Here is a 16,299-nt window from a genome sequence, read left to right on the forward strand (position 1 = left end):
TTGAAAATATTAAGTACACCACATAAAGCACTAATGTTATATAAACATGGTATGTGAGTCGTGAAAGAAGGAGGGTTCAATACTAAGACATGGTTTACTGGGTATTCACACAAAATGTATAGATATAAAATTAAACCTTTAATAAGTATTATATTAAAATTAATGAATATCCCTACATTAAGCAAAATTATCGTACTTATAGTCCATCTACAGGATTTTATTTGCAACCAGTCAGAATAATTTGCTTGACTGTGCTGTGATGTCATATATGTGTATATTAAGTTGTTTTTAACAAAACAAATAAAGTACGCTAGACTATTTATTGATACTGTGTATTATTTAATAAAGTGGACTTCTCTGTCGAGTTAGTCCTACAATCACTTCTGCATTGTGTATACCTGGGCATTCACACCTCACAATCGGCTAATTACCTACAATCATACCTTACTGGATATGCCCAATCTCGTCTGATCTTGGAAGCTATGCAGTAATGAGCCTGGTCAGTAGCTGGATGGGAGACCACTTGGGAATACCAGGTGCTGTAGGTTACTAATATTGGAGATGGATTGGGACAGATTGGTAACACAGCAGAGTGTTAACCCAGTATCATTATTTTGGTTATATACCAGCAAGCATTATCACATTCCGGTATACTTTATTGGACATATGACCATGACAATAGGGCCATAATCCACCCATATACAGATGGTATTGTTATTATATAAATACCATCACGGTTGTTGTGGGGGACTGTTTGCCTTCTAGTATTTTCACCCCTATTCCTGGTTGGAGAGAGATACACATACAGTATATATATATGTGTATGTTTGACTTACTCTCTTACCATGTTACATAATTTTGCTTAATGTAGGGATATTCATTAATTTTAATATAATACTTATTAAAGGTTAAATTTTATATCTATAAATTTTGTGTGAATACCCACTAAACCATGTCTTAGTATTGAACCCTCCTCCTTTCATGACTCACATACCATGTTTATATTATACCTCTTTTACACCGGAGCTAAAACCCGGGTTTTTGAAGGGTTAACCCGGGCAGCTCCCTGGTGTAAAAGGGGAGAGGGTTGGATCACTGGGTCGAGTGACCCGGCAATCCAACCCAGGTAACTAGCAGGGTTTAACACGGGCGTAGCCCGTGAAATCCTGCTGTGAGAACAGCGCACTCCGGGTCACGATGACCTGGAGTGCGCTGCTAGCCGACCGATTGGTCCGGCTTCAGTGGTGCTTGGAGATGGCGTCATCTCCAAGCGACCACTTTCACGCTGCAAAAGCCGGGTCTATGCAGACCCGACTGCGGTGTGAGCGGCGCTGACTCGGGAATATCCCGAGTCGGCGCCGGCAAAATTCCGGGTCTGATCTGGATAGGAACTTTGTTCCAACTCCGGGTCAGACCCGGAATTTAGGTGGAAAAGGGGTATAACATTTGTGCTTTATGTGGTGTACATAATATTTTCAAGATAATTTAAGACTATTTTTTCTATTTGACATTAGTCGTAAGAGTGTTTTCTTCTTTCCTTTTTTGCTACACATACAAGTCAACTACGCGCTACAACTCACCAGTAATCCAATAAGCGTTGTAATGATGATTACCCACCACGAGTGGCGAACAAGCACGCGATGGCCCAGCCATTGCGTCTCATCAGAAAAATAAAGGAACCCGTCGACGTTGTCCCGCAACAGAGATCTTCTGTAGCCAAGATTAGCTAATAAACACACAGTAAGTGGACTGAGTAGCACCGATTAAAATAAATTAGCAAGTTAAACTCTACATATATATATATATTTAACACAAACAGCTAAGATCACCTATTTACATTGATTTTGGGATTGCTGACTCTCCCTGGAGCGATAGTTACTGCATTGTTACAAATTGTGTATTGCTGGCTAGATTAGCAGAGGACGGCTTTGTACACACTGGCCTGAAGAGCATTTAATGTGCATTGACAAAGCCTAGTGGAGGCTTCAAAAGCTATTGTCAGCGAATTCCCGCACCCTATCTGAATATGGCGCGCTTTGCGTAATTTTTGGCATTGCCTGAAGCATTCTAAAGCATTACTGTTCCATGGGAGCTCTCCTTTAGTACATAGGGCACTGTGCCGCAGGAGGCTCTGACAACAAACTTCTAATGCTCTGTCCAGACCGTGGATGACGTTCAAGGAATAGCCTAAGTTTTTATTATGGAGTAGCATCTGTCGCTCAACATCGGTCCTGAGCCAGAGCTGTGGCGGACGCTGTGTGCATATGTGCTAATGCTGCTGGAGGCGTCTGAGGGAAAAAGACGCCTCCGGCCGGCATCTCAGATCCGATGCCTGCGTCTGTGATGTTTGCGGCATTGACCCTCTGAGTACGCCTAAGCTTACCCAGAATGGCCACCCCCTGCCCACTTGCAAGGCCAGTAAATCTGTGACGACCAGTGCGAACAGTGGCATTGGCACTCCCGAATTATGGGGCCTGACAAGCCCTCGTTTGCTGGGAATGCAGGCAGCGCCGCCCTGTCTCCAAATAGCCGCAGGTTGAAAATCATGCTTAGGGGGCACTGCGACCGTCATCACAGTCAGCAATGCGCCGATCATTAAACAACAGAGCTGAATCAGGCCCAATATCTGTGATAATTAATAGTAGTGATTATAATTTGGTTCTCACTTCAGTGCATCGAGCCAGGGTTTCCCAAACTCGGCCCTCAAGCCACCCTTAAGGGGCCTACACACTTAGCGATATTTTACATGCTTTGCCTGATTCCGACGCATCGTGGCGACAAATAGTGTAAAATATGCCCAAATCGTAAGTGTCTACTCACGATCACGATGCACGTACCCGCTCGTCGTACATCACATCTTCGGATCTGCTGATCTCAGTCACGATGCACTGGAAATAGTTAGGAGGCACGATAGATGGTTTGTCACATTGGACAAATTTAAGACCAAATCGTGCCCACGACTGCCGGGGAGCTGCTGGGGAGAGTTCAAGGGGAAATCGGACACGATATTGGATCGTGAGCACATTGCCAAGTGTGTAGGCACCTTTAGGCTAGGTACGCAATCGACCATTTGTTCCCAAACACTGGAAAACAGACAAAAAATGGTTGTTAAATCCGTTTGATTTAACCAATTTGTCCGAACAACAGTTTTTGTCAGTTTTCCAGCGTTTGGGAGAAAATGTTCGATTGTCATTTGCTCACATACATGACCAGATCTCCCTTCCAACCAGCCAGATTGGACGGAAAGTCTTATAGTGTGTACCTAGCTTTAGAGTGCCTTGTGGACTGGGGGCCTGATTCATAACGGATCGCTATTGCTAAAGTGTACGCAGACGTGCAATTGTTGCATACTGCACATGCATCGCAGTGCACAAAGGCACCATTGCAATCGCACTGCGATCGCGGAGACCACGCAGAACCATCGCAGAGTGATTGACAGGTGGTGAGCGTTTTTGGTGGTGGTGACGGGGGAGTGGTCAGAGAAAAGCAGGCGTGCCTGACCGCTTGAACACTGTTGCATGGGCGTGCATAAATTATCCATAGCGATTACATACGCAACTTGAGTACTTGTGATAAAGCTCTGTCCCTGCGGATCCCATCCGCACTCTAGTCGCGGTATTTTTCACCTGATGACCAGGCCGCAGTGCACTATGGGAGACCAGCTGACCGGAGAGGAGCCATCACCGGAGGCCCGATCACCGGTCCCTGGATTCAGGTAAGTAAAAATCTATGATATGCCCTCTCAGTACCACGTGACCACACTGGAATCTACGATATGCTCTTTCAGTATCACGTGACCACACTGGAATCTACGATATGCCCTCTCAGTACCACGTGAGCACACTGGAATCTACGATATGCCCTCTCAGTACCACGTGACCACACTGGAATCTACGATATGCCCTCTCAGTACCACGTGAGCACACTGGAATCTACGATATGCCCTCTCAGTACCACGTGAGCACACTGGAATCTACGATATGCCCTCTCAGTACCACGTGAGCACACTGGAATCTACTATATGCCCTCTCAGTACCACGTGAGCACACTGGAATCTACGATATGCCCTCTCAGTACCACGTGAGCACACTGGAATCATTTTTAAAGTTAACACTCACCAGCTTTATGGAGCTCCCTGGGACTGCAGGGAGATGAGGCAGCAACAGCTCAGCCTCGCTTCTGTATAGTCAGACACTGCTTGCAGAGCTGGGGGTGGGGCCACACACAGGCAGTAAGCAGCACAGAAGAGAGCTAATAGAGGCATGCCTCTGAGTATCGGAGGCATGCTTGAGCACTGATGGACACCTTGGATGTGTCATGTAATCAGGAAGTGCACTGCAGTGTTTAGAGATCTGAGCTCAGTCAGCAGCAGCAAAAGAAGACACAGTGATGCAGGTAGGGGAATCAATGGACACTAAAGTTTAGTGAGGTGACAGTTACAGTGGGTAGGGGGTGAGACAGGCTCCCAGTACTCGGACCCATCTCCATGTGTGTCTCCCCGGCCATTGACCTCACCGCACGTCACTGCTCCAAACAGTCCTTAATGTGGCAGCAGTGTCCCTAATATCACAGTCAGAAATGGGCACGGCCTGGTGGGAATAATGTGGGTGTGGGTGATTGAATTTGGGAGTGGTTTGGCCAGATTATGACAGAGCCTTAATGTGTCCTGACTCTGCATTTGAAAATGTTGGCAGGTAGTTTTTCATCATTAGACCGTCTAGTTCTATTGAGGTATTTTATAGCCTCTGACTGGCCTCAGGGTATGCTGGAATTTTCAGTTCTACAGTAGCCAGAGAAACAGAGTTTGCCTTACAGGATACTGGAATAAACAAGTGTATTATGTCTAGGTAATTGGTGGATAAAATCTACTTTCAAACCACTAGTAAACTGCATCTAAGGGGTAAATTTACTAAGAATCGACTTTGGGAGAGTTAGCATTCTCTGGAGAGTTTGGGCATTTTTTTCCACTCGCAAATTTACTAATGACAAACTCAGGAGAGAAATCTCCTTTGCTACAGGAAAATACTGTTGAGTTAGCAAACTCTGGCCCTGATTCAGAGCCAGACGCTCTGAAAGAGCGCTTGCTCTGAATCAGGGCGTTTTTTTTTTTTGGAGCGGCCTCCTGGCCGCCCGCATAGCTGTGGGTGACCACCCACAGCTATTGCGAGCGGCCAGGATGACGGTCGCGATGGTGAAGACCTTGTGGTAGGGTCTCGTGGCCGCAAGCCCCAGAGAGCTTCTGGCTCTAATAGAGCCGGAAGCTCTCCCACTGACATCACTGGTGATGCCAGTGGGGCCGCCCCCAAATGGCAGGCATTCTCATGCTCGCTCCGGGGCTCGCGCGTGCGCACTGGGCCACCACCGACCCGCTTGCGAGCGGGTCTGAATCAGGCCCTCTCTTCACTTCACCATCGGCTAAACTGCAGTAACTTTTCACTAGGGAAGATAGAATTCGGGAATTTACCAAGAGGAGAGTTTAGAAACTCTCATGAACGGACAACACTCCTGTAAATCAATTCACCTGCCTGTGAGCTGCGAGTTTGGCAGAAACATACACAGATCACTGTGATCCATATATGTTTCTGCCTGTATATAGTATAAAAGGGTTAAATTATAAAAAAAAAAATACATAGGGTCGGCCCGTCCCTCCCCCCCAAAAAAGAAGGATAACCGGCTCCTGACTGATCAGTGTAAACTTACAAAAGAAGAAAAGTTGATTCCGCACAGAACTAAATAGTCTGGATACTATTCTGTATCAATGACTACTGTATCAATGAATACATAGATTCAAACAAAAAAGGAAAGAAGAAAACAGAAAAGGCTAGTTGCTGGGGCACCGTTACGACTAATGTCAAATAGAAAACATAGGGCCTGATTCAGACCCACTCGCGAGCGGCTGTCCGCTCGCAAGTGGGTCGATGTTATGGACTGAGCATGCGCACGACGGAGGGAGCTCCGTCGTGCGCATGCGCCAGACGCGACGAGCGAAGGAAAGTCCTTCGCTCGTTGTGTCCGATCAAAGGGGGCGTGCTGTCAATGTTGATTGACAGCACGCCCCCTTTGGTGGGCGTGTCGGGGGCGTGCCTCCCTGACGGGGGCGTTCCCACGGGAACGCCTCCCGTCAGAAGCCGGCCCACTGACATCACTAGTGATGTCAGTGGGAGTGATTTTGGCTCTGATAGAGCCAAAATCACTCCGGAGCTTGCGGTTGAAAATCTCAACCGCAGGCTCCGGCTCGCAATTTCGATGGTCGCGATGGTCGCGGCCATCACAATGCACGCTCGTATAGCCTGTGGGTGGTGACCCACAGCTATACGAGCGTCCAGGAGGACGCTCCATTTTCATGGAGCCCGGCCCTCATTCAGAGCGTGCGCTCTGCTCAGAGCGTACGGCTCTGAATGAGGGCCATAGTCTTAAATCATCTTGAAAATATTAAGTACACCACATAAAGCACTAATGTTATATAAACATGGTATGTGAGTCGTGAAAGAAGGAGGGTTCAATACTAAGACATGGTTTACTGGGTATTCACACAAAATGTATAGATATAAAATTAAACCTTTAATAAGTATTATATTAAAATTAATGAATATCCCTACATTAAGCAAAATTATCGTACTTATAGTCCATCTACAGGATTTTATTTGCAACCAGTCAGAATAATTTGCTTGACTGTGCTGTGATGTCATATATGTGTATATTAAGTTGTTTTTAACAAAACAAATAAAGTACGCTAGACTATTTATTGATACTGTGTATTATTTAATAAAGTGGACTTCTCTGTCGAGTTAGTCCTACAATCACTTCTGCATTGTGTATACCTGGGCATTCACACCTCACAATCGGCTAATTACCTACAATCATACCTTACTGGATATGCCCAATCTCGTCTGATCTTGGAAGCTATGCAGTAATGAGCCTGGTCAGTAGCTGGATGGGAGACCACTTGGGAATACCAGGTGCTGTAGGTTACTAATATTGGAGATGGATTGGGACAGATTGGTAACACAGCAGAGTGTTAACCCAGTATCATTATTTTGGTTATATACCAGCAAGCATTATCACATTCCGGTATACTTTATTGGACATATGACCATGACAATAGGGCCATAATCCACCCATATACAGATGGTATTGTTATTATATAAATACCATCACGGTTGTTGTGGGGGACTGTTTGCCTTCTAGTATTTTCACCCCTATTCCTGGTTGGAGAGAGATACACATACAGTATATATATATGTGTATGTTTGACTTACTCTCTTACCATGTTACATAATTTTGCTTAATGTAGGGATATTCATTAATTTTAATATAATACTTATTAAAGGTTAAATTTTATATCTATAAATTTTGTGTGAATACCCACTAAACCATGTCTTAGTATTGAACCCTCCTCCTTTCATGACTCACATACCATGTTTATATTATACCTCTTTTACACCGGAGCTAAAACCCGGGTTTTTGAAGGGTTAACCCGGGCAGCTCCCTGGTGTAAAAGGGGAGAGGGTTGGATCACTGGGTCGAGTGACCCGGCAATCCAACCCAGGTAACTAGCAGGGTTTAACACGGGCGTAGCCCGTGAAACCCTGCTGTGAGAACAGCGCACTCCGGGTCACGATGACCTGGAGTGCGCTGCTAGCCGACCGATTGGTCCGGCTTCAGTGGTGCTTGGAGATGGCGTCATCTCCAAGCGACCACTTTCACGCTGCAAAAGCCGGGTCTATGCAGACCCGACTGCGGTGTGAGCGGCGCTGACTCGGGAATATCCCGAGTCGGCGCCGGCAAAATTCCGGGTCTGATCTGGATAGGAACTTTGTTCCAACTCCGGGTCAGACCCGGAATTTAGGTGGAAAAGGGGTATAACATTTGTGCTTTATGTGGTGTACATAATATTTTCAAGATAATTTAAGACTATTTTTTCTATTTGACATTAGTCGTAAGAGTGTTTTCTTCTTTCCTTTTTTGTTTGATCAGTGTAAACTGTCAGGAGCCAGCAGCCAATCAGCGGCTGCTAACTGTAGAGCGGCTGCTGATTGGCTCCGGCTCCTGACAGTTCCCACGTGGGCTTGTCAGTGAGTCAGGAGCCAATCAGCGGCCACTCTATAGTTAGCGGGTAGCGGTGTATGTGGTCACCACTAATGTAAGTATCTGGATCAGGTTCCGTATCTGGATTCTACGGGGACAAGGGGACAGACCAGCTGGCAGCAGGTAAGTATGTGTGAGTGAGGTAGGTAGGTGTGTAATAAAGTTTTACTGTATATGGTGTGTGTGTACTGTGTTTTTTTTAACTGTTTTTTTACAGTGGAGGTACGGGTGCCGGCCAACTGCTTGCACTTGTAGTTCCACAAGTGCCAAAGGGCAGGCATGCTGGCACCTGTAGTTCCACTGTAAATTACAATAGTTTTCAACATTATTACCCCCGTACCCACAGCCCAGGGGTGCGGGGAAGAGCCCTGGGCTTCAGCCCAAGTCTGGGGTTTCGGGAGAGGGGGATCCCTTCTTGCGGGGTCCCCACCTCCCCTGAGATCCCCGGCTTGGGCTGACCGGCTTGGGGTGTTAATGCTTTGGCCCTGCAGACCTGGTAATAGGGTCTCCTGGCTGTGGTATTACACCCGGTCGGTTTGGGTCTGGTGCTGGTTTTAAATATAGGGGGACCCCTACGCAATTTTTCCCCCCTATATTTAAAACCAGCACTGGCCCTGCAGCCAGGTGCTGGTTGCTAAATTAGGGTGGAACCCTACTCATTTTGTCTCACGTAATTTTTGGAACCAGGAATGGCTGAGCAGTCCAGGGCTGATTATGCTTTTTAGGGGGGACCGTAAGACATTTTTTTTAACAACATTTTAACCCATTTTTTACAGCTACAACACACAAGCAGCCTTCACATAGCTCACTAATATGTGCAGGCTGCTAGCTCGGGAGAGTTAGGCAGAGAGAAAACACTGCAATCTCGGCTGAGTAATCTCCTTCAAAACTTGCTACTCGGGGGAGATATCTCGATCTGTTTCACCATCGGCCATCTCACTCTCAGCTAAACTCAAACTTTTGAGTTTCAGGAACCTCAAATCACTCGAGTTTCCGCGATGCTAATCGAGTTGAAAAAATAAAAATCTCAATCAGACTCGATTCTTAGTAAATTTACCCCGAAATGTTCCTCAGAAAAAAACTCCCCAAATACACAAATGCCGTTTATCCTAACTCAGGTATAAAACACTAACCGCAAGTTTCCTTATAAAGATTATGTATATCTAAAAAGCATACTTGCATAAGAGCAAACTGTATTCTATTATTCTTCCCCCCAAGTACTTTTTACGTAACCCAAACAATCTAGAAAGCTATTACATAATTATTTTCAGACATCCTTGAATATATAATAGGGGTCTTTTACATGGCTAAGGGCAACCTCTGAAATGCACTTTAATACAGTCCTGACATCCTGGCTTACAGATACAAATTCCATATTTTATTAAAAATATATAAATTCAGGATATGGTAAAAATCCTGAATCGTCTAAGAGTCCTGAATCGTCTAAGAGTCCTGAATCGTCTAAGAGTCCTATTTCGTCTCCTCTAGGTGTAAATAAAATTACACACATGAAGGACGGATACCGCACCTGTTAGTCAGTCTCCAATGGATTCTGGCTTTAAACCTGTTACGGGCCTCCTAATAATCCTGGCTGGAGAGATAATTCCACTCTCGCTGTGACGAGTGGGTGTTGCATGCACCTACTACCGCTGTGCGCTATTCAATGCTATTTTTAGGGGAGGTGGGTTGGGGGGTGGCCTAATGCTTTGGAAGTACTAGGCACACACCCCAGGGGAGGTTGTATGTTCCCTTGGGTTATGATCGGACCCTTGTGCAAGCTCCATATTTGGGCCAATGTTGGATGGCGACCTCTGACGCTAGCCACGCATTTAATCTTTAGCCAATAGCAAATAAAATACTTCAGAACTGCAACTGCTCCCTCCGAAAATTAATTTATTGGTAACAACAAACATGATTCATAGTCTTTAATACAGCGTCTGCAGAGGGCGATAGCTACACATACAAGTCAACTACGCGCTACAACTCACCAGTAATCCAATAAGCGTTGTAATGATGATTACCCACCACGAGTGGCGAACAAGCACGCGATGGCCCAGCCATTGCGTCTCATCAGAAAAATAAAGGAACCCGTCGACGTTGTCCCGCAACAGAGATCTTCTGTAGCCAAGATTAGCTAATAAACACACAGTAAGTGGACTGAGTAGCACCGATTAAAATAAATTAGCAAGTTAAACTCTACATATATATATATATTTAACACAAACAGCTAAGATCACCTATTTACATTGATTTTGGGATTGCTGACTCTCCCTGGAGCGATAGTTACTGCATTGTTACAAATTGTGTATTGCTGGCTAGATTAGCAGAGGACGGCTTTGTACACACTGGCCTGAAGAGCATTTAATGTGCATTGACAAAGCCTAGTGGAGGCTTCAAAAGCTATTGTCAGCGAATTCCCGCACCCTATCTGAATATGGCGCGCTTTGCGTAATTTTTGGCATTGCCTGAAGCATTCTAAAGCATTACTGTTCCATGGGAGCTCTCCTTTAGTACATAGGGCACTGTGCCGCAGGAGGCTCTGACAACAAACTTCTAATGCTCTGTCCAGACCGTGGATGACGTTCAAGGAATAGCCTAAGTTTTTATTATGGAGTAGCATCTGTCGCTCAACATCGGTCCTGAGCCAGAGCTGTGGCGGACGCTGTGTGCATATGTGCTAATGCTGCTGGAGGCGTCTGAGGGAAAAAGACGCCTCCGGCCGGCATCTCAGATCCGATGCCTGCGTCTGTGATGTTTGCGGCATTGACCCTCTGAGTACGCCTAAGCTTACCCAGAATGGCCACCCCCTGCCCACTTGCAAGGCCAGTAAATCTGTGACGACCAGTGCGAACAGTGGCATTGGCACTCCCGAATTATGGGGCCTGACAAGCCCTCGTTTCCTGGGAATGCAGGCAGCGCCGCCCTGTCTCCAAATAGCCGCAGGTTGAAAATCATGCTTAGGGGGCACTGCGACCGTCATCACAGTCAGCAATGCGCCGATCATTAAACAACAGAGCTGAATCAGGCCCAATATCTGTGATAATTAATAGTAGTGATTATAATTTGGTTCTCACTTCAGTGCATCGAGCCAGGGTTTCCCAAACTCGGCCCTCAAGCCACCCTTAAGGGGCCTACACACTTAGCGATATTTTACATGCTTTGCCTGATTCCGACGCATCGTGGCGACAAATAGTGTAAAATATGCCCAAATCGTAAGTGTCTACTCACGATCACGATGCACGTACCCGCTCGTCGTACATCACATCTTCGGATCTGCTGATCTCAGTCACGATGCACTGGAAATAGTTAGGAGGCACGATAGATGGTTTGTCACATTGGACAAATTTAAGACCAAATCGTGCCCACGACTGCCGGGGAGCTGCTGGGGAGAGTTCAAGGGGAAATCGGACACGATATTGGATCGTGAGCACATTGCCAAGTGTGTAGGCACCTTTAGGCTAGGTACGCAATCGACCATTTGTTCCCAAACACTGGAAAACAGACAAAAAATGGTTGTTAAATCCGTTTGATTTAACCAATTTGTCCGAACAACAGTTTTTGTCAGTTTTCCAGCGTTTGGGAGAAAATGTTCGATTGTCATTTGCTCACATACATGACCAGATCTCCCTTCCAACCAGCCAGATTGGACGGAAAGTCTTATAGTGTGTACCTAGCTTTAGAGTGCCTTGTGGACTGGGGGCCTGATTCATAACGGATCGCTATTGCTAAAGTGTACGCAGACGTGCAATTGTTGCATACTGCACATGCATCGCAGTGCACAAAGGCACCATTGCAATCGCACTGCGATCGCGGAGACCACGCAGAACCATCGCAGAGTGATTGACAGGTGGTGAGCGTTTTTGGTGGTGGTGACGGGGGAGTGGTCAGAGAAAAGCAGGCGTGCCTGACCGCTTGAACACTGTTGCATGGGCGTGCATAAATTATCCATAGCGATTACATACGCAACTTGAGTACTCACTGCGTGCAACGAGATTAGCGATTTTTAAGTAAAGTCAGGGCTGCTGTAATTGTGCATGAGGGGCCGATGTTACTCGATGTTACCGATGTATACGCAGGACTGCAAGGCATTACGGATGTGAGATAGTGGTAGGCAGTGGGCGTCTCTATGCTGGCATAGCGATAGCAATCATTAGCATATTTTTACAGCAGACCTGCGTGCGATTATGGAGCTACGATCTCAATAGCGATCCTTAATGAATCAGGCGCTGAGTTTGGGAACCTCTGCAACAAGCGACAACAAGGTGAAACCATTTACTCTCCTGGGCAACCCGACAGACAGGCAGCTACTTCACATTCAGGACGTGATATTAGAATATACTGTAAATCGGACTCTAGCAGCCTGTAGAGACTGGCACGCTGGGGAAACAGCCTTAGCTTGCATGCGATATTAAATACCATGTGCACTTGTAGAAGAAAGAAAAGTTCTGGAAATGTGCTATATTGGCAGATAAGTGGTAAACCCTTACGCTTCTCTCTTTTTCTAGTCTTACCCTGTTGCTGGGTCACAGAGATAACCCAGGTCTAAAGATGAGCCACAAAAATAAACTACTCCACCAAAAAATTGCCTTATTCCATTTTGGCCCATTTTACTGTTGAAGTTTAGCCTGCAAATAGTGCGCAATGCCGTTCCGCTGGATGGCGAACTCAAGGGTTGTACCACGGGAACTTTGCACCTCTGCAAAACAGACTGCTCCGCCGCGCAATACCATGTACATGAAACCTACCCAGTGCCTATTAACAAATGATTATAGTATCCAACGAAAGCTATGAAATCATGCTGGGACTTGTAGTTGTAAAGTTGGTAGAAAGCCAGCAGTTGCCTAAGTCGTCATCAACGATATGGAGCCTTTATACGTCTGTTTTTTATTTGTACGGGAAATATTTTTTTCATGTAGCGGATCCAATAATTATGTATGTGTGCGACAAAATGGCATCATTTCACGATGCTGTTTGGCACTGCGCCTTTAGTCGTGAAACCACAGCACGGTCGCTAATTCTTTTTGCCGCCCCTGGAGGGAAGCAATGTACGGCCCACTACAGTCAGACCAATTGGCCACCAGTAAAACTTTGCACGACAGCAGGAAAGGTTGTGCTTTAAGGAGGCAAAGAACTTTAAAAAAACCCAAAAACACTTATTTAGGAATTAAAAAAATATCCATTGGCTTTTGTCTTTGTCAAACGCTCAGTAATCTACATCTAAACCTATAAACTTGGGTAAGTGATTTGGGCATTTAGCAGTGTGAACGATCGGAGGGCGCAGCTAACATTGGGCCTTATTCAGAGGTGGACGCTGCTGCGTCCGCTCGTGTCTTGTGCTGGAGTCGCGGCAATGCTAGTATTAGGTTTCCCCTGGTGTAGCAGCCTGCTCAATCACTGACACACCCCCCTTTCAGCGCGTCTGCACGCTGTAACACCGCTGGTTATTCTTGACACGCCACCATCGGCGCACGCCGTCGACACTTGCACCAGCCATGTAGCAGGTGCAGTGTCTCTAGTCGGAAACATGGCCTCTGCAGCTGAGAACGCAGCCGCTGTCACTGACACGCCCCCGACACTCACATAACACGCCCATGAGACAAACTTTTTTTTTTTTTGCGTTCACTGTAGGCCGCCTCCCAGTCACCGCCCATCAATTTGCCCCCCCCCATTTCTGGTACTGTCTGTCCCAATCACACACACCGTGTAACGCACGTAGGGTTTTCCGAACTTTTTGCACGTGCGCAGTTGCAATTGTGCCATCAACTACATGAACATTGCCGCTGCGCGCGGATTGCGGGCAGCCATGAAATAAGCCCATTGTGTTCTGACCACTGACTCCATGTAAGTGTTTGGATCGAGTTTAGATTTATGTTAAGACTATCTATGAAGGGTTTGCACAACAAAACTTATTGGTTTGAAAGCTTATATATAATTACACTACACTTGTCCTATTAAAGGCAACGGGACATTATATACCATTATGTTGCTGTATAGAAAAATTATTCACCTTATAAAAGTCAATAGGACATATTGCCTGTGTGGCACCTCTAGGTACAGAACTGTACATTTACCATTCAGTTGTACTGGTAGAAGATTTTGCACCCCAAGATCATTAGCTGCCCTTAGCAGCTGCCCATATTGCCTTGTGGAAAAAGATTCCATGGACTGAGCACGTGCACCGATTGGACTACAAATGTTGGCTTAGATCCCTATCTAACGTTAGAAAAAGAATCTATAGGAATTTGTAAGACATTGCCGCTTCTAATTCAACAAGCACCGTAAAGACAATTGTATCATGATCAGGGACATCACCCTATATTCTTCATGGGAACAAAATATTAAGAAACATATTTATATTCAAGCCATGATTGATCTTTCATCAAAACTCAGAACATTGTATCATTAGAAAATTATTCTTATTCCAATGTAAAAGATCTGCCAGGCTGGTTGTCCTTTGTTGATAATCCATTTTAGGAGAAGTAACTGGTTTTGCAGTCTCCTGTGGAGGTGTTAATAGAAGCCTGTACTTTCCCGCATGGTGTCTGGCTTCAATTATCCAACGGTAAGTTTACAGTTTTAGGGTCCTTGAAGTTGTAGCAGCAGCAAATAAACCAAAGGTAACAGCAATAATGTCTATACCGTACACGGTAAAGAGAGTTCATGCTAAGAACGCAGCCATTAATGACCTAGGCTGTCTAGTACCAGCCTAAGGGGCTAACTAGAGTTGGCATCATGGACAGTTGTGGTGTGGACGTCACTGAGAGGGTGTAGTGTGGACGTCACTTAGAGGGTGTAGTGTGGACTTAGAGGGTGTAGTGTGGACATCATTGAGACATCTTTGAGACATCATTGAGATATCTAGTGTGGACATCACTGAGAGGGTGTAGTGTGGACATCATTGAGATATCTAGTGTGGACATCACTGAGAGGGTGTAGTGTGGACATCATTGAGATATCTAGTGTGGACATCTTTGAGAGGGTGTAGTGTGGAGGTCACTGAGAGGGTGTAGTGTGGACGTCACAGAGGGTGTAGTGTGGACGTCACTGAGAGGGTGTAGTGTGGACATCATTGAGACATCTTTGAGACATCATTGAGATATCTAGTGTGGACATCACTGAGAGGGTGTAGTGTGGACATCATTGAGATATCTAGTGTGGACATCACTGAGAGGGTGTAGTGTGGACATCATTGAGATATCTAGTGTGGACATCTTTGAGAGGGTGTAGTGTGGATGTCACTGAGAGGGTGTAGTGTGGACATCATTGAGACATCTTTGAGACACCATTGAGATATCTAGTATGGACATCACTGAGAGGGTGTAGTGTGGACATCATTGAGATATCTAGTGTGGACATCTTTGAGAGGGTGTAGTGTGGACGTCACTGAGAGGGTGTAGTGTGGACGTCACTGAGAGATGTAGTGTGGATATCATTGAGACATCACTGAGATATCTAGTGTGGACATCACTGAGAGGGTGTAGTGTGGACATCATTGAGATATCTAGTGTGAGCGTCACTGAGAGGGTTTAGTGTGGACACCACGGGGAAATGTGGTGGGAACATCATGGAGAGGAGTGCTGTGGACATTATAGAGAGGTGTAGTGTGGGCATCATAAATAGGTGTGAATATCTCGAAGAGGTATGGTGTGGACATCATGAAGAGGTGTGGACATCATGGAGAGGTGTAGATATCTCGGAGAGGTGTGGTGTGGACATCACGGAGAGGTGTAGATATCTCAGAGAGGTGTGGTGTGAACATGTAGGAGAGGCTGTGGTGTGGTGGAGGACACCTCGGAGTGGTCGGTGTGGACATCTCGGAGAGTTGCAGTGAGTAGACCCTGTAGCTTCTGTTCCTCACTGGTTTACACGAATGCTGCCAGTAGCTTTTGTTTCTCCCTAGGAACACTATTTGCTGCTTTGGAGTCCAATGTGATGAATGTCGGGAGAAAGACAGAAGCCATTTCTGTCATGTCAGCACTTTTAAGACTGTAAAGATGCTCTTGATGTGTAGAACCCGGGGATTGGCAGACCAGTATGGAGGGTCACCTGCAATTGAGAACACATTGGTTTGGTATTATAAACACATTGATCATAATGTTTACTGACACCTCTTATATACACTTGGATTATGTAGGATCAATAGGAGGGTTAGGGGATTTGCACAATGATGTTATTTTCTTAGGTAGGTCAGGTTTCGGTACAGTGACAGTA

At 45.8% G+C, this 16,299-nt stretch overlaps 1 protein-coding gene and 2 pseudogenes across 13 annotated transcripts in view; 2 read left to right on the forward strand and 1 right to left on the reverse strand.

Moving 5' to 3' along the window:
* Positions 1-429: 429 nt before the first annotated feature.
* On the forward strand, positions 430-548 carry LOC148508702 (5S ribosomal RNA; annotated as a pseudogene).
* Positions 549-6,852: 6,304 nt separating this feature from the next.
* LOC148508703 (5S ribosomal RNA) lies at positions 6,853-6,971 on the forward strand (annotated as a pseudogene).
* A 3,003-nt stretch (positions 6,972-9,974) lies between these two features.
* Positions 9,975-16,299, reverse strand: part of TRIM9 (tripartite motif containing 9) — a 122,223-nt gene continuing 115,898 nt past the window's right edge. For all 13 annotated transcript variants that reach the window (XM_088444160.1, XM_088444154.1, XM_088444158.1 and 10 more), the window contains one exon: positions 9,975-16,134. In XM_088444160.1, the coding sequence (XP_088300286.1) occupies positions 16,069-16,134 (66 nt within the window). In that variant the 3' untranslated portion in view covers positions 9,975-16,068. The remainder of the gene's footprint in view (positions 16,135-16,299) is intronic.

Source organism: Taudactylus pleione, unplaced genomic scaffold, assembly GCF_031769625.1.
Source record: "Taudactylus pleione unplaced genomic scaffold, aTauple2 ptg000350l, whole genome shotgun sequence".
NCBI classification, from domain to species: domain Eukaryota; kingdom Metazoa; phylum Chordata; class Amphibia; order Anura; family Myobatrachidae; genus Taudactylus; species Taudactylus pleione.